Genomic DNA, 22,736 nt, shown 5'->3' on the forward strand with positions numbered 1-22,736 from the left:
GTTTCAACATGACAGCAATATGTGTCTCCCAGACGTTAAAGCCAGAATAACTCCAGGGAAAAACCCCTCCACCACCCCACAAGCCCACCCTCCTGTCTCTTCAAAATGCCAAGAGGCCGAAGAAAGGCAAGAAAGTGATTGGCTTAAGCTTCCAGCATAGCACATGACATATTCTGTCATATTTGAAGCATAATTACAAGTTCATTTAAAAAATTGACTAACATACGCGATATTCTTGATGTCAATCATAATACATGTTCATAAAAAAAAAATGACAAATATGCAATCTTCCTTATGTAAATTTTTCTACCGGTTATGAACAGCTTCTTTCAGATTCATGTCCAAACTTTTTTTTTGTTTTTTTTGACCAAGTATTCATGTCCAAACTTGAAACCCCAAAAGTCGGATAAACCCATCAATGGAGACACTCTACTACCTCCTACAGGAACATCACCGGTGTGACCTCAGAATAGAATGACCGGGGTGCCAGATTAGGGGACCTCAAAAATTGAGATGACTACTTTAGCCTTAGAAAAGACTTGTAACCAATCTCCCAAAATGCCAGCGAAATTACATAAATGCCACGTTGAGACCCACTGAGAAGTGGGCACTTTTCTTGATGTAAAAGCAAGCATTTTTTGGGTGAAAAGGTGACAATGACAAGAACCGTTGTTTAATACATAATTGCGCTCTTGGGAGACGAATTAATCAGATAATAATAGGCCTTTCCGAAAAATTAATAAAGCATAATTAATTAATCCTGGGAACCGAGGATTAGAAATACTGAAGGGACCGACCTTGTTGCAGCCGGGGACCAGCTCTTGTAAAAGCTTCATCCGAGCATTTATCTTCTCTCTCCTAGCCTATATAATTTGATAATAAAATTATATTATAAAAGAAATTTACTTCAGCGAAAATAAATTTTGACCAAAAAAATAATTTTAATTTAATTATTGATGAGTGGTTAACGAAGATATTAGTCAGATTACCCTTTCTGCTAAGCTATGGCTGTCTGTAGCTTGACCTCGACGAGCTCGGACATGAACATAGGGAAGCTTTTCCGCTTCCCCGGAGGCCTCGTCGGCGACGCCCTTGCTCTTCTTTGAGGACACTTTAACCTGTTTTCACAGACTCCGTAATTACTTCAGGTTTCAAGCACTAATCTCACTCAAATTACCAAAAATAGAAACCCTAACCCTCCATTTGTAGCAATTAAGGTACCTTCTTCTCTCGCTCCTTCCTCTTTGCAGCCCTCTGGTTCGGGTTCTCTACGGTGGGATCAGAAGCACAGCCCTGCATTGGACTAGGATTCGAATCGCTCTCTGGGGGCTCATTCTTTACTTTATCCAAATTGGCACTCGAATTACGTCCAACCACGCTGGAATCCTCTGGGTTAGAGTTTTCCCCGGCAAACACAGAGAACTTGGCAGCGCGTTCAATCAAAGCGGCGTTCGCAGGAAAGGTTAAATTGCCACTGAAAGAGTGGAATAGATAGGGTTTCTGGTTGTTGATTTGGCATAGGGATTTCGCAGACGCGCTGCTAGTAGCGGCGGTTCCACCACAGTCCGGCGAGTGAAGGAGCTCCACGGCTTGCGGCGGCGGGAGTTCGAGAAGTGCAGTGAAGGAGCTGGCGTTTTCAGGGGGCGGTGCCATGATTCCCTGAATTTCCTGGTTGAACTGGATGGATTCAAGCGCGGTCTTGTCATGCTCACGAATAGCAAGACCGGATCCGGGCAGGCCTCCTGTAGTTTGCTCCATTATTGCTTAAAAATGATCCAAATTGTGAGGAGTAGAAGTTAATTCACCTCGAAATCTTGAGAAAGTCAAACGCCCAGATGATTAATTTGACTAATTATCAACTCTTATAATGTCAAACCAAATTATTCACTCCACACATTGAGGGAGTGATGGGATTGAGCAGTGAGTGGGAGTAAGTAAAGCAATGAAAGGAAGGAGGGGCAGGAATATGAAGGAGAAGGAGGAGGAGGAGGAGGAGGAATGCAGGGGGAGATATAAAAAGAGGAGCTTCAATGGCGGGTCAATGCGGAGGTGGTCTGTGGTAGTCTCAGATTCTGTCTCAGAGATTGCTTCTGAGGCATTTGAAGTATAGGCTACGCTACCGGGGCGGGGGGGGGAGTAGGGTGTGTGGAATTATACGGGTATCTGCAATTCATACAAGTGGGCAAGTATACGAGTGATGGCAACTCTCCCCGTACGGTTCTGACGATACAATTCGTTGCGCAAAGGCGAAAAGCAAAATTAGCTGGGGACCACCAAAAGCACTGCCCAACTCTGATTTTCAACTTTCATCTTTCCAACCCCTCCCTCCCTCCGTTTCCCGTTTTCATTTCTTTATTTTATATTACGGAGATTCGATCCCGCGACGTTGCCCCTCGCTCTCCCTCCCGTGAGATCCAAGCCCCTGCATGTCTTCCTCACAATAATCCCCCCTTCCCCTCTGACCTCATTATTAAGTATTGATTACTTCTATTACTTTACACGCCATGCAGTCCAATCGTACCCTCCCCACAAATAATTTATATCGATCCCCTAAATTGGTAAATTTATAAGCTTTTCTTCTCTCACCTCACTCTCTTGATTTTATATATAGTAATTCTCATGTGACCACTTAAGAACAAAGACAAAAATATTCAGTTCCATCTTTATTGTCTTCATAGCTTGTTACTTTACGTTCGCTCATTATATTGGGAAAGTTTCCTGCAAATCAAAATACTTACGATTTCACCAAGCACTAGGACCGCAAAACTGCCAAAAATAATGCTATTATGAGTCTTGAAATTCCAGCCGATGAAGTCTGAACACCATACTACAATTAATTCGATACCCCCCAAAAAAATTATTTAACCGCAGATGGAATTATTAAAGTCAAGGTCATGGGGCAAAAAAGAGTCCCCTAATTACGTAACGACTGACGAGTGATGCTGAATGCAAACCACCCAAAAAAAAAAAAAAAAGGAACAGTGAACATTTTAGATTTGATTTAAACTTTCATGAAAAAATGACGACAACAATTATGAGATCACCGTCCGTGAATAAATGATTGCGGTTGCGGGAGAGTCCATAAAAAAATTAGAAGCTATTTGAACCGAGCTTAAAATTTATTTTTTTTATTTTTTAAAAAAAAAAAGCTTAAGTAAGAGAAGTGGACTGGACTGTGTGAGCGAAGATTGGGCCGTAAAACAGTGGTTCGGTCCCATAGGTTGGGGACCGGACGGGAACTAAGGCCCGACAGAGTTGTTAATCGTGGAAGATGACGCGTCCTTTTCTCGCATTTATACGCATTCCCCTCTTCCTCTTCTATTATTGTTGTTTGGGAAAAATTCAGTAAAATACCCTAAAATTGGTCTTTATCAATTCAGACACCTAATGTTTCAAAATGATAAAAAATATATATTAAAATTATGAAATTTAAAGAAAATATAAAAATGCTGATTTGTTAATGTCATTGAAAAAACGTGTTGTTAATCTCAAAAGTAGATCTGTAATTTCATATTCAGGATTTATTATTTTCATATGAATTGTTGTCATTTTTAATTAATTTAATATTATATAAAATGTGTTATTAATCTTAAATTGAAATTTGTTATTTCACAATCAAAACTTATATTTTAAAATATATTATTCACAAAGAGACATTTTTATCTTTTTTTTTAATTTCAAAATTTTAATTTGGATTTATTTTTTTTCCTCTATCATTTTATGTGCCTGAACTGAAAAATTCTAATTTGAGGGTTCCTTTTCTATAATTTTCTCTTGTTCTTTCTCTCCATTTTTTTTTTAATTTAATTTTTAGAGTTTCTTCCATTGCCCTGTCAACGTCCAAGTGACACCCAACTGCAATTACTCATCTGCCCCTCGTATCTTTCGGAGGTAAAAAGAAAGAAAAAAAGAGACAGGGCAGTAACGGGTTCCCAAGAAAAAGGTGAGTCCCCCCCACCCCAAATGGGAGCCCTCAGCTTTTGCCTCAACCGGAGTATTTCGTCGACCACACTTAGGAGGCCCTGTCGCCATCGCTGCTTCTCATTTTGATCAGAATTGGAGCATGCGATTATGTGATAATAGGAAATTAGTAATTATCCTGACAACTAATGACAGGACCACAAGTTGCTCGTTTCATTTGTTATTCCTTCTGTAAATCTTAGGTTTCCCCCCTTTATTCTACTAAACCATGTTCCCTGTACTTCGGAATATCTATCCTCGTTAGAAAAACACCATCTCCCCCCATTATTCTGCTCTTAATGCCTCAGATAATTGTGCACTCAAAAAATCACATCAAACCACTTCTTCCTGTTCTGTTCCCCCTTGTCTATGGTATTACAGGTGTTGGTTTGCACTGTAACACCATTTGAAAGCACAGTCCTTGCCTCTTTCTTTTTTATTTTTTTCAATTTCAGATGACTTTTTGTACAGAATTGTTATCTGTTGGAAAATATGATTATCCCATCATTATGATCATAGTAACAATAAAAACAGAGAGTCAAGGGGAATTTTGATGAAGGCTTTTGGAAGCAAAATTGTCGTTAGAAGAAGAGGGTTGTCATGACATCAAAGCAAACAAAAGTTGTGGTTTACTTTTTAGCCACCTCAATAAAGTCAAACGGTACATTTTAAAAAGGAAGGGGTGGAGGGGGGGGGAACTGAGGGAGAAAAAGGAATGGAAGAGAGCTTAAGTATACTTTTCTTTCGTCATAATTTTGAAGTAACTTGAGAATTATTGAAAAGCTTCGAGTTCTCTTCAAAATTGCACCTGCTCTGTCTCTGCTGTACCCTTTTAATAGAAGGCGAGGTTTGGATAGCTCAAGCTGAATAATAAAAGCATTATGGCGACATTAAATAGATAAGTATAATTAGCTTAACAATAAATACTATTATGAGCAATAGTTAAACAATAAACAGGCATAGAGGGGGTGATTATGAAGTTGAGGCGTTGCAGGTGGAAGATGAGTAAGCAACAGAGTCGTGTTGTCCATATGCTAATTCACGCCTACTCTGAACTCTACACTACACGCTACCCTCCTCTTCCAATTTGGTAGTGGTACCTTCCCTATTCATTCATTTCTCCTTCTCTAATACGTACACCCCTATGTTGCCTTTTCCCTCCTATATCCCACCCTCTTCTCTTTCATTATTTGCTTCCTCTTCCATCCTCCACTTACCCACCCTCTTTGCCTTCCCCAGCTTCTTTCACTCCAACCTCCTCTTACAATCCCACTGTCGCCCTATTTTTTGACCATGCACTCACAATTGTGGTTGGTGCAAGCGCAATGCAATGCAGCCTGAACATGAATCAGACATGAGGTATAATGTTTTTGTACCATGTTTTAGAACATCAAGTTAAGGACTCTCTGTGAGGAGATTGAGGTGACATGTTCAAAGTGTGTGGCAGAGAAAGGTGAGGTTGGAGCAGCTCCAATAATAATAATAATAAGTGGTCCTGCGCCTCATCTTCACTATTTAAAGACCACCAGGGCTGCCATTTATTATGAACAACAAGCAGTAACGAGTCTGTCCCATGGGGAAGAGGTTGAGACTAAACCAAAGTTGCAGTACAACTGCTTGTTTCAGCGCTGTCACTGCCAGCCCAACCAACGACCCTTCCCAATCCTCCATGGGACGTACGCGTACCTATTTCGTCCATTCCCATCAAGCTTCTCCTCTCCAACCTCTCGCCAACGCGCTTTTATGACCTTTTATCCCAACTAATTACTTGCCACTCCCGTGCTTCTTTTATGACGTTTCAAAAATCAGACGTACACTGCACAATATGGCGTCTTGAAGGAAAAACCTTGATTGGTGAGGGGCAGAACATCATTTATTATCTCCGCCTCGTTATAATAAGTCATCCATGAGCAGTATATATCATATTTTCGTCTCACCTTAAGAAAATATTGCTTTTTTATTAAACAATGTAAGAAATATTTTTTATTCGCATTTCACTAAGCATGGGAAATTATGTCTGAAAACTACTTGTGCCTCTAAACTAGCCAAATTCAGGATGACTTACGAATCTTTTTGGAGGGTTGACTTTTGGCAGATAGAAAACAAACCGCAGTGAACTCGTTTTTAAAATATATATATATATATATATATGGGGGGGTAACGGGGAAGGAAAATTGGGAAGGAAAATCCGCTCAAAATGAATAAAAAAGAAAAGGGAAGGAGAAGGGTGGAAGACAGGATGCAGACAGAAGCTGACAAGAACAATTGGGCCTGTCGTGGAAGGAGACAAGGCCCATTAGGGTTGGAAAGGGCCTAGCGTGGTCGTGTGGGTCCACTTGAAAGAGTTGAGCAGGAATGGACGCGTGATGACTTCGAATTGTGATGCAGATTCGCGGATGATATGATATGAGTCCTAGGGTCCTACTCTCACTCACACAGCAGTTGGTAGCTTAGCACTGGATTCTTGTGTTTGTGGTTCAACACTGAATTGACATTTAATAGCCCGCTCCTTTCTTCTTCGTCCGGTAAAATGGGTCACCTTCACTTCACCTTCCTCTCCAGTAATTCCCGTCAAATCTTCTTCCACTAACTGCTTCTACCCATTCACACATCCTCTATAACAAATCTCTCTGTCTCTCTCTCTCTCCTCTGTTTTATTTGGGGACAATACATAAGAAAATACGGAGCGACAGGTGTAAACTACTAAACTGTGATGTTCATACTTATTTTCTTGTGATTTCATATTTTGTGTTCGTACCCAAGTTTCTTCATCCCAGCCCGTTTGCTTCTTACTATTGTTACATTATTTACTTAGGCATATACTGACAAGTGACAGCACTCGTCTTATTTTTCCTTTGTTTTTTTTTAGGAGGGGGACGGGTTAGGAGGACTAGTAGAACAACCAAATAATACAGGTCCTCCAATGACTGGATTCTTTATTTATGTGTTTATTAAGTACTAATAGAAGGAGATGGTTAAAAAGAGTACTAGCAGGAGCAGAGTTGTCTTTTTTCTTTGAATTGTTTTAAAAGAAACTTGTTGTCTTTTTTATTCTCATCATTGGTTTAATTGATTAGTCCTAGTTTGAATTACTGTGGAAGCGGCGAAAAACAGAAGACGCGGGCAGGGGAAGGCAGAAAGAAAGAAAGGATAGTGGAGAAAGAGATTGAGCGGATGGGGTGATGAAGTATTGAAGTTGACCAAATTGGCAAGTTATTCTTACGGGGACTTTTTGGACCACAAAAGATCTCCTCATAAATCACAATCCATCCTTCTCCCTCTCTCTATAAATTTTTTTTGTTTAGTGTAGAGATTAGAATCCTGAAACGAAAACGAAATGCATTATAATTAGATTTTTTGTTTGTCATCATTATGAATAAAATGCCCAAAGAGAAGAGAATGTCCGCTTCAGTGGGGCTCAAAGAGTGTGCAGCCCACGTGAAGAAGGCCCATTATATCTTGGGAGACAGTGACCTTGCCTCTCACGGAATTAAGTCTAACAAAAGAGACTAATCTCACAAAATTTGACGAATCAAAATTCAAATGACAGTGATTTAATAGAATCGCTTGGAAAAAAAAAAAAGCCCCTGCGTAGCAACAAAACGGAGATAATGATAAATAACGCTGTGAAGTAGGAGCTGATATGGGACTGGCTGGGACTGTAGATGAAAATATAAGGGAACTCCACATTAAATGATGCAAATAAAATAATAAAGTGGTTATGAGAGGAATGAGGAATCATTTTGGGGGTGGAGAACAGTTGGGCGGGCAGTATGAGAAGGTGAGTGGATCAGACATGTCTGGCAATAAGCATCTCTGCAATGGGAAACAGACCACAGAACATATTCATGAAATCAAATCAAATCAGCTGAAAGAGGCATCACACTCCATCCCTTTGTGCCCAACTCCAGTATCTTTGATCTCCTCTCTTTCTTTCGCCCCGTCTCTTAAATTATATAAACCAAACACAACGGAATTAAAGTTCCTTTTTTTTTTTTAATATTCTCCCACCAAAATTATCTTCCCGCACAAACAAAATTTTGAAATATCTCGCCCTCTTTCCGGCTGTCTCTCCCTCTAGTCGAAATTAAAGAACACTAATCATTCATGGATTGAGACTATTTGTCAGTCATATTTTGTTTATAGTTGGGAATTTGGTCCTTGGCGATAAGAAGGGAAGAAACAGGGATGGAGGCGGTGGGAGGGGTAGTATGGGGAAGAGGGAAAGACAGCTAGAAATGGGGAGGATATTAGAGGAAAGGGAAGGAGAGGACATGACAGTGAGATTGGCGTAGCCGGGGGGCCCTCGTGAAAGTGACGCCGGGAGGCAGGGCACATCAGGCTTAATGATAATGGGCCCGCAAGGGAAGACAGAGCCCAGAGGGAGAAAAGGACCCAACAGGTGAGAGGACGTCAGCAGAGGAAATTGGGTAGGGTCGGGGGCGCCCACCACACCACCACAACCACAGGGATCGGGAGTTATGAGTTGAAATGGAAAGGGTAATGTAAGTAATACAGAGCTGTAATGGGGATTAAGAAGGAGAGAACAGGGGAGGAAGGCATAGACACAGTGCTGGGAAGGTGCCTACAGGATGTCGGGCGTTGGGGGTGGCCTCCTTCTCATTCTCAACTCATCTTTTCCCTCGACCTTCAATTTTAGGGCCTCACCTAATCTCACACATAACCCCAATGCCCACCTCTCTATATCTCTCTTTTACCCTTCCTTTCACTGCTCTTTCCACCACCATATCATTCAAAATTTAAAGCTATCTACTGATGCTTTGCTTTAATAATAATAATAATAATAATAGCCACACCCTGCAGGATACAAAATACAGCACACATCGAATTAATACATCTGAAATGGAACCGAGGAAGGAAAATCTCTTTAATATTTCTGACAACGTAATGCTTCTTTGCTCTTCCACTCTAGTGATATTTCAGTCCAATAAGAAATTATCGGATTTTATTGCGGCATATACTACACTTCCACGTTTATGATATAACTTTCAGCACACCACATGCTCCTTTTTTCACCCTTTTTAAAATGAAATTCACTAGATTTTGAATCCCTTGCATCATATAAAGTTTATAGTCAGTCATATTATTTATAATTCATAAATAATATGAATTCTCGTTGATTTTATATTTGATACATTGAAGACTTGTTCATAATACTTATAACTAATTATATTATTGATCTTGTTCACCAAAAGAAAAAATTATATTATTGATCTATGCTTTACACGAAATCTAAGCGAGTCACATTTTTGTAGCTTATAAATAACGCAATTTCTAATGAGTTTTATATTATATGGAGGTAAAGAAAATTATGTCGTGAACAATCTCATATATTATACATAGCCCGCCTATCTCCGAACATACGTTTTAATATCAACCGGGATGAGCTATAAGACCACAACATGAGACCGACTGAGAAAACGTTATCACCTTAGTCCTTCGCCTAATGATTCAGGAAATAGCTCCTCAACTTACTCATCAAACACAACTTAGAGGTCAGAACTAACACCTGCCCAAAACAAAAAAAGTAAAGAACTAATATTGTGTTAAGCTTCCTAAAATCAATAGGGCAAGCGCACCGCACTATCGCTCCAAAAACGACGCCTATTTGGATCTTTTTATTATTTTCCGAAGAGACTAAGACCCGCACCAGAAAAGACCAACTCCTATCTCTAGGAGGCCCATCTAACCTACAACTTAATCAAGCCCAGGTAAACGCGTCTTGGACAGAAGCATCGCGAGTCTGTCCTCGAGCTTATATCATCATTGCAGCCCGCTATGGCTTCAGGTCCCTTCAATGTGAACATGTCCCGACAACATAATGATTCAGGATATCTCTCTCCCACCTTTTGATGCTCAGCAAAGACTGGCTCATTTGATCCTCATGGTAAGCCCACGTAGGCTTAAATTGGAGGTCCCAAGTTTAAATGCCAAGCAGAAGCCAACCAGGAAAAAACAAAAAAAATTCTAAACCGATCAAACCGTGGCTGGACGTGATACGTCTTTCCCTTGGAATTGCGATTCAGCACCACCACATAAGTCAAACAAGCATACGAGAGGCTTTAGAAGATAAACCCTCTTTCACAGTTGATTCCGAGAAAAGCACAACTTTTTTCAACTAACTAGCAGAGTTAATGCCCAAGAGTTTTTACAACATGATGTAACATTCTAAGGAATGTGACTTCGAAAAAATTAGATATGCTTTAGTTTACCTCTCCTTTATAGTTAAACATAAGTACGCAGGAGGCGGAATTAATAATATTCGTTCAAACGATGGTTATATCCCAAGTTGCCAATATTCATTCAAGCCATTGACAAACAAATCATTTTTTATGCGCAGTTGACTTTAAAAGATAGTACAGACTGATCCACAAAAAAATAGACCAAGGAAGAGGCTAAAGAAATAGAAGCAACTTACAAAGTGATTGCTATATTGCTCAAAAAGTGGTTACATGAAGAATCATCAGTCATCATCAAGATCTAAATAGTACACAATAAATAACGTAAGCCTGCAAAGAGAAAGTGGGCAGAAAAATTTATCCTTTAGATTTCTCGGGGGTAACGAATATAGCCAGACATGAAGAATGTTATTCACAAAGCAAAATAAATAAATAAATGAACGTAGAGCTAAAACGATACCACAGATCTATCCCACCCATGCAAGCACACATCTTAGTTGTCCCCAGAAAAGCAAATGCCAAAAGAGGACCACAAGAGAAGAAGGGAGGAAAACATATCAAAATTGCATGGCGAAAGACAAGGCTACAGAACAAATGCCTTCTATAGCATTCAAATGTTGCATATTCAGAAATGGCTTATTAGAAGAAAGATGTTTTCAATGCTACCCTGCACCAACCCACAACACCCCAGCCCTACACAAATATTCACAATCTCGAGATGTCAACAGCTGTTATGATTATGATAGAAAATTTCACAAATGCGTTCAAGGATCTTGACGTGGCTAGGTCAGTGAGGACTGAGAATGAAAAGTCTGACATCAAGTGCAAGAACCAACTTAAGTTAGAGGCAGACGAGATGCTTCAAGTTTTTCTGTCTTAAAGAAGCAACTAGGAAACTAAATGAATAACACTCTGATTTAGTGAAGTAGAAACTGTTCTTTCATGAGGCGCCCACTAAGTTCAGTCCACCTTCACTACCAGGCTATGTTTCAACTCAACCAATGGTCAGGTCAGGCCAGACCCCATGTAGATAACAAGATGACTTAATAAAACTGAACTGAAACGAGATGAAGCAGAAAAGGCGGTCTGGCTAGATCAACTTTAATTTTGATGTTGTATGTCGACATCATAGCTGATACTGAAGGAAACGTTGCATTCTACACATTTAGTACTACCACAAGATGTATGTCTTCTTTCATACATGGCATTTCTCCCCGCATATTATCAAGTGTACTTTTTAATTAAAGTTTTCTGGGAGGGACCAGCTGGCTTATCTTACAATCTGCATTTTAGATCAAACACCTGAAGTTCTCATTGGATAACCTAAAGCATATGATTTTTTTCTTTCTCAGAATAATGGATATAATCTCAGAGAATTTGCTAATTGAGAGAAGAAATGATGCAAGCCATATTGATGAGTATCTAATAGTGTGTACAAAAGACCAGAATGTGCTATGTTAAGAACATGACAAACCTGAATACCGTGATGAGAAGGAGAGATAAGTAGAAGGCAAGCTTGACAATCCGATATTTCTTCTCAGCATTAAGTACCCTGAACACTTCGGTGACATCAAGAAGATGCTGCCGCTTCACATACCTAAGTCATTGAAAGAAGATAATCATGCCAGGGAAACATATGAATCCCTAGGCTACATTCATATGAAGCGCCAGACAAAAAATAAAAACAGGAAAAAATCACAGATAGTAATTCATTTTTCACTCAAATGCGCGGCATTGTAAATTCGTTTATAGATTTCCGCATTACAGTCAACATTTTTATTGATTAAAAAGTAGAAAAATTCGAAACGGGAAGGTGGATGGCACATTGAACACATCTTCCAGAAGCATCCAACCAGGAAATAATGAAATGTGATGAAAATTTAAGCAAAAATAACAGCAATAACAGGAGAGAGAAACTTATCCCTACCAAACACAATAAGAAGCATCACGCGAGGGGAAAAATTCTTGGAAGATTAAAAATCAAACTTACAGCGTAACATGATAGCAAGTAAGGGGAACGGTCAACAAAAACATGAACCAGTGCCCTGTGAAGAGGAAGAGAGCGCACAGTAGCCCCTGCCCAATAAACTCAGGAAGGACGAAGTAATTGATCCGAGATGAAGCATCATAGGGGTTGACGTAATCAGCTTCCAAGTCTGTTAAGATCAAAACCTGGGACCAGAAGGAAAACGAATCAGAACTTACGATTCACTAAGCAAGAAAAGAATCAGAGCGAATCGTGTATTGCAATCAAACTGGCAACAAAATTTATCTTTTTGGGGGGTAAAAAGAGAGAAATGGGGAGGAGGAATAGTTGGTAAAGTAAACAATACCTGGTAGAAAGTGGAGGCGAGGAGGGCAATGTTGAGAGGAAAACAGATGAGAAGCCAAAAAAGCAGAGTCCAACCCATCAAAATAGAGCAGAACAGGAACACGCAGGTGCCGAGTAAGTAGGGTTTCTAATAAAAAGTGGAGGGAGACCGTGCAAGCTGCAAGAATCCCAAATTCAAAACATGGAAGTTTTGGTGCCCTTTTTCAGTGTTTGACGCAATATATTGGTACCGTTCATCGGTCGCACTCTCCTCTTCCTTTATTCTTAGCAATTCTTTTGCGTTCGATTAATATAAATTAAATTCTTTTCCACATTAATCGAGTTGTTATCAAATTAAATTGGCTTAAACCTCTCTCTCTCTCTCCCCCCTCCCTCCCTCCCTCCCGGCATAAACAGGTCTGCTTAGACTTTTTGAAGTTAAAAATTAGCCCATCAATTTTAAAAATCATCCCATCAATTTTAAAAATCATCATTCTGAGTAAAATTACAACGTGATAGTACTGTAGAACAGTCTATGTAATAATGAAATGGGAGGACTTTGATTTTTTTTTTCCCCGTAACATTTTATCTTAGCCAGTTTGACTGAGATCATTATTTAATACTAATTCTTAATATAAGATCTAATTGTTAAATTAATTTTAATCCTAAATATAATATATATTTCTTATATTTATCATTTTTTTCTAAATTACTTCTATGAATGCTCCCTTAACCATAATCAAGTAAGTGGAGGAGGGAGAATATTAAAAAAGATTATTATAGTGTTTTAAAAAAAACTTGTCACATTTTTTATAATTAACTAATTTATCTAATTTTTTTAATGTAATTAAATTAGTTAAATAAATCTTATATTAAAAATCAGAAGAGTATTTCACAGACATACTTAGGTGGAAACGTGTTGTGATTTTTTGCATACCCAATTATGCTAACTGCTAAGCATATAAACCTATCGAAGGAACGTGCTGATGCCTGATACATGTTTTTTTAATTTTTCACGCGGCCTTGTTTGGAGTCGGGAAAATCCTTCTCACAGTGAACTCTCGAAAGCGGAGATTGACCAGACCAGTGAGTTTAGTTCCAAAGCATGTTTTGGATTCCGTCGTGGATCGCCCTATATTTTAGATGAGATATTTCTCCTGGTCAAGAAATATGCTGCTACGTTCATGTGGAGAGAGACATACGCGTACAAGAACGTTGGGGTTTGGAGTTCCAATTAGCGGGCCTTACTAACACGTCTTGTGCATTTATGTCTCCTCGCAGCACATCTTTTCACCCTAAAATAATCCAAATCCTTTTCAAACCGTGTCAAGATTGAGTTTTGAAAATGACAAGATCAACTCCTTCTTCGTTAGTTTCCTGGTCCTCCCCATCAGATAATGACTTCTATCTGGGTTCCTTCATTTTGTTGGGTTTCAGCCAGACGGGTTCACCAGCATTCTTCTGCGGTTCTACCTATTCTTCTACCCTTGATTGCCTTTCAGTAAAGCCCACCCAGGCAAGGTGGCTACGCGCTTCAACGACACCCACTAAGGTTGGGAAGCAAGCCCAGCCATTCATTATGGGCTTTTGATGTAAAATTTAAACACCCACAAGAACAAGGCTTCCAAAAATATAAAATTTACAGAGATCAGATCACAGCAAATCAATGTCACTCACAAATTATGATTAATACTTATCATTTACCGAATTGTTATAGAGTGTATAAATAGTTTCTATAAATTGGAAAATCAACCAGTATATTGATTTTACTTAAATTTTTCATTTACTTCTAAAAGACAGACGAGTGAAGCAAAATTCTAAATTATTAAACTTGTATTAGGATATGGCATTTGTGATGGCACAGAAATCAACCCCTTTTCGTCCCTATCCTGCGTTTGTCGGGTGAGGGTTAATATTGGAGTTAGGGGGATGTGCGGGCCGATCTAACATTGGATGATGGGCCTGATATGTCACTGCGATTGCCACCTCTGAATAAAAGGCAAAAGAAAAATTTTAAAAAGGTGTTCGCGTGTATACGGTTTTTTTTAATATACAAGTATCTTTCTGATAAAAATAATTCTATTTGAGACATTATTATGTACTGAATCTAAATACCTCTCTTGACAATATTGAAACCTTGATTCGATCATGTTGTGAGGGGCTAATTCATTTTACTGCATCCAACACCTGTAGCTCACGTGTACATGTTTGTGTTCACAAAAAACACATTTTGTTGCAGCAGAGTGCAGTGGAGGGCATCGAATTTTGGTCCACTCTTTCATCTATTCTGTCCCTCTGCCCTCCTCGGCTCTACTTTCTTCTTCCGTGATACTGGCACGGGACCACTGTCTTTTTAATTTATTTTGCCCTGTCTTCGATTTATCGTCAGATGGTGGAACTAGATTCCATCCAATAATTAAAAGCTGCTTCTCTGTGAATAATAATAATAATAATGCATCATGACATCATTCATCGCGTATATGTGTTATTATCGATGTCTCCGGAATATATACATGTAAAATAAGAACTCCGCATTAATATTCTATCCTGTAGCCCTTCTTAGTATTCCCCTTTTCCCAATCCGACCCCTACTTCACCTGATAATAAGCGACGCCATTCCCATTATCCTTATCGATTTGTTTTGGACCAGACACAAACGCCCAGATCAGATCCAAACTTGAGATGTTATGGCGAAGCTTTGATCCAAGCAGGACAAGTTTCGTGAAGGACGGAGATGTTTGACCACGACTTTAACACATAAAGTACACATCCCGAAATGTTTTTACAAGTCTCTTTTATCTAAAAAACAGCATTTCATCTCAAAGTATTCTTAGCGATGCCTTGGATCCCTACAGCCAAATAAAATGACCGTGGGAGGAAGAATAGCCTCCGTGCATGGGGACTTTATTTGACCGCGCCCTCAATATATACTCATTTTCATTAAATTCCCTGTCGTTGTTTAATTTGTAGTCAAGAGATATTTTTAAAAGAAATAACCACAAATAGATATCTAGAGCGGAGACTAACTTCCGCACATTCCATCTTCGCTGGATATTGTGCCCTCAACCTGACCCAATTTAGATTCTGCGCTCTTCTCCCTTCCTTTACTCGAGAACGTAACTTCCCATCAACATCATCATCATTATTATTATCAGCAAGTTGACTTCCGTTTTGCACGAGTCTCTGCTGAACAAGGAATCCCAATGGCAAAGTGGGTACACTAAAAATGACGGATAAATTTAAGTAATGTTATATTCAATTTCAATCCAACTTTTTTCCCTCTTTCGTTCTTTTGGTAATCTTGATGGAGAGTAATAATTAAATAGGAAACGTTTATCTCTGGAAAGACGGCGCCAGAGACAAGGCCCAGTGAAAGCGAAAGCGATGAGGCCGCCATAAGAGGCAAAGGCCCCCTCACGGCGGTCACGTCAATATATTTTCCGCCGAAAAAAAAAAAATTATCCAGCTACTGCGACTTTTTTATTCTCTGCCTAACGCCGTCATCCTTCACGCGTTCGATCTTTTTCCCTTTTATTTTTTTCAATTAATATTTATCTTCAAATAATTCCAACAATTTCGATGCGTCTGTCAAACATTTTTTTAAAAAATATTCAAAAATTATTGAAGGTGACAATTTTTTTTTTGACCGAAATTGAAGGTGACAATTACACCTACCAAAAATTGTATTTTATCTTGACAAGATAATCATGTCCTGCTTCTGCCCCCAGAATAATGAAAATATTTTATCTGGAACCCTTGGACTTTTAATTAACATGATGCTGGGTTAGTATGACTGATTCAGTGTCCTCAAAACCGGGGGTCGGTAATAACTCGTTGCAAGTTCGCATGCAGTATTATATTATACTCTCCATTCTGCAGTATTAATCCATTATTAATTATTCAAAGATTCTTACTCTGCTCTGTTCTTGACACCGATCTGCTAATTATAATACCATCTGTTTAATCATAATTTTACTTACTACTAACTGATTGTTACGACCTGCCCACTGTAAGTTTAAGATGCGCTACCTCATATGTTTAACATAAGAATTTGTTTTCCGGTCAAAAAAAAAAAAACATAAGAATTTGTTTGACATTCAATTTAATCATAAATATAAGATTTTAATATTTTTCTTCTCATATTCATCTGTTTTTTCTTAATATAATACTTGTAGTTGTTATACATGTTAAATATTTTATTAAATAATAATTATAGCTAATATACATGATTAGCAGATAATATTTTAGAGAAGACAGCACATATTTAATAGTCAAATAGTTTTTATATTAAGTACTATGCACCAAGCAAAAATTTGCTCGTCCGTCAATGCAGATTTAGTCATCACTGCATGCGTCGATGTCCATAGACTCCGCACTTGCACTTAATTTAGGAACTCTCTCCATCGTTTCGTTCCTATTCATAACGAATTCGTCCTTTCATTTTTCACGTCACAGTGAAATAATTATTGAAACTACTGGGTGTGATTATGCAATTACACATCACTTGTGGGTTTATAATTATTAGACGTGGGTAAAACTCCTAAAATCCGTCCAAATGTATGCTTTTTTTGTTTGCAACTGGCATAATATTTGTAGTACCATCTAAAACTGCAACGCTGTTAGTCTTCGATCGGGTTTCCATAAAATGCAAATTAAAAGCGAAAAATTACAATTCGTGATGGCGGCGTGTCACGATGGGGCTCTATTATGGATAGAAATCTAATACATTCAATCTAAGCTACCAATAATGGCTATCACCACCGGGGTTCCCAACCGCTGACCATGACGTCAAATTCGAACATCTCAATGCAATTAAATCAACGGCCTGCTCATCACTTATTTTTATTTAAAACGTTCTTTATCTAAGAACGCAGATCTGCTTACAACCATCTACGGAGACGTAAATATTTGGATTAGGCCATACTACAGAGAAGTTATCATATTGAATTATATCATCCATGAATTATAAAAAAAAAGTACCTTTTAAATTATATAAAATATACGAAGCTCACACTATGTGATGAATATTACAATTTCCACTAGCCACCTGATTAAACCTGTCAGATATTTCAATCTCCAATAGAATAGAAAATAAGAATGTTTATACGTAAGAGGTAAGGTTAGTGGTGGGTAGCTTTGTTCAATTACTGTGCGGCTCCGGCCGCTGGGGTGTGTTAGTGGTATAGATTATAAAGAAGACAACTTTCTGCAAAAAGGAAAAATACTTTTTCATAAGTAACAACAATAAATAGATAGTGCATTAGGCTTTGTTAATTGTTACTTTTGTGAAAGTTGACCCATAAGCTTATGCGAAGGAGAAGAGAGGATGTGGTGAGGGCATAACTGTACTTGTAAATATTTAAATGAATGAATCACTAACTCAAAGGAGGGGCACCGGGGAATGGGACGTCAGTGGATGTCTTCCTGTACTTTGTTATTGGCTGAACTGGCGGCAGCACCAGGCCACCAGCATCAGTATATTGCCTTCGTCTCTTCTCTGTCTCTCCTTCCCTTTCTTCATTCTCTTGTTCTGTGTCTGTGTGCTCTTTCATTCGTGTGATTTTATTTGCTTCCCAAAGCAATTCTACAGCTGCACCTAATCATCTCTGCATAACATAATCTGCCTGTCATTCTCACAGGTTCTTTGTATCTATTCTTCACCTTTCAGCTTTTTTCCTTCCCGAGCTATCTAGGGTTTTGTTCCCTTTGGATGCTTCTTTTACAAGATCTTATCCCGCCCTGCTTAGAGAGTAAGCTGAAAATTCCCCTCAGAAAGTTAAAAGAAGGAAGAAGACAATCAAAATTCTCAGAATTTTATTGGATAAAGCGGCGGGTCTTTTAGATAACGATTCTCGGGTCTGCGATGTGCGGGTGACTTTTACCTTTGCGGAAAAGCTATAATAATCAGGAACAGGGCCAACAACAGAGGCATTTATGGATTTGAATTCGCATCAGAATTATCTGCCCCAGCAGCATCAATCCAATTCAGGATTGGCTCGGTTTCGCTCTGCGCCCAGCTCGCTTCTCGCTAATTTCAGACAAGCTGCTGAATCTGTTAAATCCGAGAGACGAATTTCGAGATTCGCAAACAGCAGTAATAGCACCGATACGGCGTCGTCAAGCTTTCAAGAAGTCGAATCCGAACACAAGCCCCCTAAATCTCCATCGGAGGCTGCTCTGAGCCGTATGAATTCCCAGCAAGGCTATAGTGGCAGCGGGCTGCCACCTCACTATCCAAGGCATAGTTCTTCTTACAGTTCTTCCATGGACACCTCCTTTGGACAGATGGGTTCAATTGGAATGGATCACGTAACTCAGCCGAAAAGCTTTGCTTCGCCTCTTCTTAGGCAAAGTAGCTCCCCTGCTGGTCTTTTCTCCAACATCTCATTTCCTAATGGTACAGTAGTTCTTCTGCTTCCTTTGCAGGCTGCTTTTTAGCAAAGCTCTGGCATTCTTTCAATTATCTTGTTACCTCGGAAATAGAAATTGCATCCGCAACATAACAAATTGCGTCGAAATTAGACTTCACAATTTGATAGTATGATTGATTGACTATTAGGAGTATATGGAATTCTAGCTCAAGGAATTAAACAAAATTTGATACTGTTCTGGACAAGTGATTCCATTATATGATTATTTGGGATCTGGTGATCCGAATTGCATATGCCTCTGCGGTTGCTCTTTTTAATTTACATTTCAGCTCACTCTGATTTCTTATCGCAAATCAATTCCACTGGCTGTCGTGTAGTCATAAACGTCAGATTGTGAATTTTAAAAAGTATATTTGATACACGATGATCGTGGTTTCATTTTGAGGACCCATAAAGTAACGATAGATGCCCGACCCTGTTTCTTTCTTAAAGGGAAATATAATTGATTTTCGTGGCTTAATAAAATACCGAGAGGTTAACTGTAAATTGCAGCGTATGGCTCCAACAAAGGGATAAGAAACTATGGCGGGATGAACGGCAGTAGCAATGATGGACTTACTCCATCTATCAACAACGGATTGAAGAATCAGATTGGCTTCTCATCAAGAAGTAGCTCCCTAGGAGCCCTGTCCCACATCTCTGAAAATGAATGTGAGGGTACTGGAGCAACGAGCCCAGATGATGGTAGAGTGGGAGCTAATAACAGTGGCGATACTCGGTATTATGGCCCTGGCTTTCCTTATGCTTCTTGGAATGATACCTCATATGTGTCAGAAAATCTCCCTGGTTTTAAAAGAGATCAAACTGGCAATGAAAAGGTGTACTCTGACGTTCAGGTATGCATATCGGCTGCTCAGTTTTTCGGGGCCCCTAGTTTTTATGTATATGTTTTCACCCAATTCTGTTTATTCGATTTCCCTCTTCTTGATATAAACAAGTTGATTTGTTCAGAATATTGAGCCTGGAAGTCGGGTTAATGTATTATCGCATCACTTGAGTTTGCCAAAAACCCCATCACATATGGCTGCTGTGGAGAAGTTTCTTCAATTCCCAGATTCTGTGCCTTGTAAAATAAGAGCAAAGCGGGGCTGCGCCACTCATCCACGAAGCATAGCCGAAAGGGTAGGGTTTTATCTCTGCGCCAACGCCAGTTAAATATGGCAGTGCTTGTTTGTATCGTGCAGAGTGAAGTAATTAATTAGTTCTTTGCTAAAAGTATGAGAAATAACTTAAGATGATTCTGAGAACAAGTTATTATGATACAGGTCAGAAGAACTCGTATCAGTGAGCGAATGAAGAAGTTACAAGATCTTGTCCCAAACATGGACAAGGTAAGATTCATGATTCGCATTTTTATAATCTGTATGTGGGAAGCTTGTCATTGTATGAATTTGTTCTTGGCAGCAAACGAACACGGCAGACATGTTGGACTTGGCTGTTGTGTATATTAAAGATCTTCAGAAACAATTCAAGGTACGTAAGGAGAAATTAAGTTTGCCCAGAATTATGATGGTCTAATTGATGACTTTGCGTCTGCACTCACATAATGAATGAAATTCTGCAGACTCTGAGTGAGAAACGGGCAAATTGCAAATGTACTAACGCGCGGAAAGCACATGGAAATTAAGAGGGTTCACTAACATATAATGAACAAAGCTTGCAAAGAAGGGTTTTGTATGCTGAAAAGTAAGTAGAAAGCAGCCGCATATAAATGTTTTGTTATAGTCATTGGATGATACAGAAAGCTTGTAGCTCTTAACCAACGCATTCAGGTTCTTTGAATTTTGTACAGCTTAATTCTGATGACGTATGCCTATTAAGTTATGTAATACAGTAATAGTATCTTTTTCTCTCTTATTAGAATTTTGATCGGTTAAATGTTTGTATTTTTGGGTATATTTCGTTTGGAGTTGGGTGATAGTTGTCTCACAAGTGCATTTGACTTGATTGCGAGGCAATTGGGTGAAGCAATAGAACTAATGAAGAGCTGTGTGTGTGGGCGGGCGCATATTCTTTTTGTCCAGGGTGCTGCATGAACGAAATTAATACACAGATGGCCCACCAAATAATAAAGAAACGAAGAACTAGCGTCAGCGGATAGAGCGTTGATATGGGGAGTTAAACAGGAGGATAGCTATTCATAGAAGGGGTTACAAATTGGAGCCTGCACACAGTTTCGTGGTTGACGGAGGATGGGGACTCTTAGAGCACAAAACAAGTAAAAATATGGGCGCCCACCTTATGGATTTTGCCCAGACAGGAGTCAAGAATCAGGACCCTCTTGTTGGCTTCATGGGGTTCCACGCTCAACAAAACCCCTCCCGTTCGTTCTCTGTTAAAACATTTAAACTAGACTTCAAATTTAGATTTAATTTTTTTTTATAATATAATATTGTACTCTCTCTTTCATTTGAAAAATTTACAAAGGGATAGGCGCAAAACAAAATGTGCAAATAACTTTTATTTCACAAAAATCAAAGTTAGAATTTAGGGAAGATATCTAACACTATTTAACACTCAAGTAACGCAGATGTGCAAGTGAAATAATGTGTCTGTCACTAGTGAACCCTAAGAAAAAAACTATTTGTGAATTTTTCATCCTCAAGCATAATCTGACCTTAAAATTTTTATATGTTAACTATGAAGTGTAATCAATGTCAATCAATCAATATTCAATAAAAAGTAGAAAAATTATAATGATTATCGATTTCTAAATCATGAGCAGTATATATGGTTGTTCAGGTATTTGAGGGGATGCTTCATGCTTGTATATATGAGTGTAGTTACCCCAATGACCCCCCTCCTCCTCATCCATGGTCGTCCGCCTCCATGATTTGCGGCGGCACCTCGTCCCAGAGCCGCCTCCTATCCCACATTATCAAGTTCAGATATGCAAGGCCGTTGGCACATGCCCGACTCTGGCATCCCGTGGCAGGTCCATGACCATTTGCAGTTTCCTCATCATAAGCCGACCACCACCTCACTTCCTCTGCAAACCCAACCACTGAACCATCCTTATAAAAACCAAGTAGATCTTACAATTATTGCTTATATTAAACGCACCTTACGATACCGGGGGGATTAATTAGTCTCCGTATTCCTTTAAATCAGAGTATTACTTTATGGAGTTGGTCGCAAGTCTTTTTCCTTCTTTTTTGAACTATGGAGTACAGTAATATTTTAGTATATAGAGTTAAAAATATATTATTTTGATGATTATGGCTGGTCCAAGCACGATCAATTTGATGAAATGACTAGCAGTTGGAATTTAAAAGAAACGATTAGAATGACAAATCAAATGGGGTGTTCTCATTTAGTATACGAAAGAGGTAGGAGAGGGAATATGACAGACAGTACGGGGAGAATCATTTTCTTGCTTGAACATCATATGACTCGTGGCTAGCTCGCACTGATTCATTTCTCTCGTGTCTGATATCATCAAGATTGACAAATGGGGCGCTCTTTCTTTTTTAAACACGCTAATCCCCTTTTACTCCCTTATTCCGCGAAACTCTACAGTAAATCCCACATATATCTCGAATCTTCCAAGATTTGATAAGATCGCCAGTGTCTGAACAAAACTCAAATTATTCACCCTTGATGAGAAACAAGCAGATAAACAGTACTCCTTTCCATCCGGTACTATTTGTAAATCTCTAATTTAAGAAGAGCTGTAACCTACTTTATAAGCTTTAATTTCAACCTCTCTTAATATTCTATCTTTAATTATTTATTCTCCCTCTTTTACCACATTTTCTAATTACATTTCCTCATTGCTCTTTTTTCTTATTTATTGCAAGGGCATGTTTAGAAACAAAAATATATTTCTTATTT

The 22,736-nt window shown here is 38.9% G+C and overlaps 4 protein-coding genes across 7 annotated transcripts in view; 1 reads left to right on the plus strand and 3 right to left on the minus strand.

The window, feature by feature from the left end:
• LOC114743214 (uncharacterized) overlaps positions 1-2,372 on the minus strand; it is a 19,452-nt gene extending 17,080 nt beyond the window's left edge. The window contains exons 1-2 of the mRNA XM_028931413.1: positions 2,367-2,372; positions 2,287-2,290 (exon numbers count right to left, since the gene is read on the minus strand). The gene's annotated coding sequence lies outside the window, so the exon portion shown is untranslated. The remainder of the gene's footprint in view (positions 1-2,286; positions 2,291-2,366) is intronic.
• The window catches only part of LOC114743217 (transcription factor bHLH48-like), a 22,206-nt gene extending 3,200 nt beyond the window's left edge, over positions 1-19,006 (minus strand). The window contains exons 1-4 of one of the 3 annotated variants that reach the window (XM_028931417.1): positions 18,996-19,006; positions 1,222-1,742; positions 990-1,118; positions 798-863 (exon numbers count right to left, since the gene is read on the minus strand). In XM_028931417.1, coding sequence (XP_028787250.1) covers positions 798-863; positions 990-1,118; positions 1,222-1,653 — 627 coding nt within the window. In that variant the 5' untranslated portion in view covers positions 1,654-1,742; positions 18,996-19,006. Of the gene's footprint in view, positions 1-797; positions 864-989; positions 1,119-1,221; positions 2,267-18,995 lie in introns of those variants that run through there. The other 2 variants (XM_028931418.1, XM_028931416.1) reach the window with 2 other exon arrangements.
• LOC114743219 (protein cornichon homolog 1-like) lies at positions 10,234-12,739 on the minus strand. The gene is made up of 4 exons (XM_028931419.1): positions 12,494-12,739; positions 12,151-12,332; positions 11,635-11,757; positions 10,234-10,490 (listed from the first exon to the last, which is right to left on the minus strand). The coding sequence occupies exons 1-4, from the start codon at positions 12,569-12,571 to the stop codon at positions 10,445-10,447; spliced, it is 429 nt and encodes a 142-aa protein (XP_028787252.1). The 5' UTR covers positions 12,572-12,739; the 3' UTR covers positions 10,234-10,444.
• Positions 17,805-21,314, plus strand: LOC114743216 (transcription factor bHLH130-like). Of its 2 annotated transcripts, XR_003739983.1 has the most exons (7): positions 17,805-18,868; positions 19,395-19,738; positions 19,854-20,024; positions 20,168-20,233; positions 20,307-20,375; positions 20,467-20,588; positions 20,927-21,314. XR_003739983.1 is itself a non-coding variant. In XM_028931415.1 (6 exons), exons 1-6 carry the CDS (start codon positions 18,406-18,408, stop codon positions 20,527-20,529), a joined length of 1,176 nt encoding a protein of 391 aa, XP_028787248.1. In that variant the 5' UTR covers positions 17,805-18,405; the 3' UTR covers positions 20,530-20,780. The 2 variants fall into 2 exon arrangements, 1 of the variants encoding a protein (XP_028787248.1); XM_028931415.1 differs by lacking the exon at positions 20,927-21,314 and having other exon boundaries at positions 20,467-20,780.
• Positions 21,315-22,736: the final 1,422 nt, after the last annotated feature.

Source organism: Neltuma alba, unplaced genomic scaffold, assembly GCF_004799145.2.
Source record: "Neltuma alba isolate B1F8T4 unplaced genomic scaffold, ASM479914v2 tig00003982_pilon, whole genome shotgun sequence".
NCBI lineage: Eukaryota > Viridiplantae > Streptophyta > Magnoliopsida > Fabales > Fabaceae > Neltuma > Neltuma alba.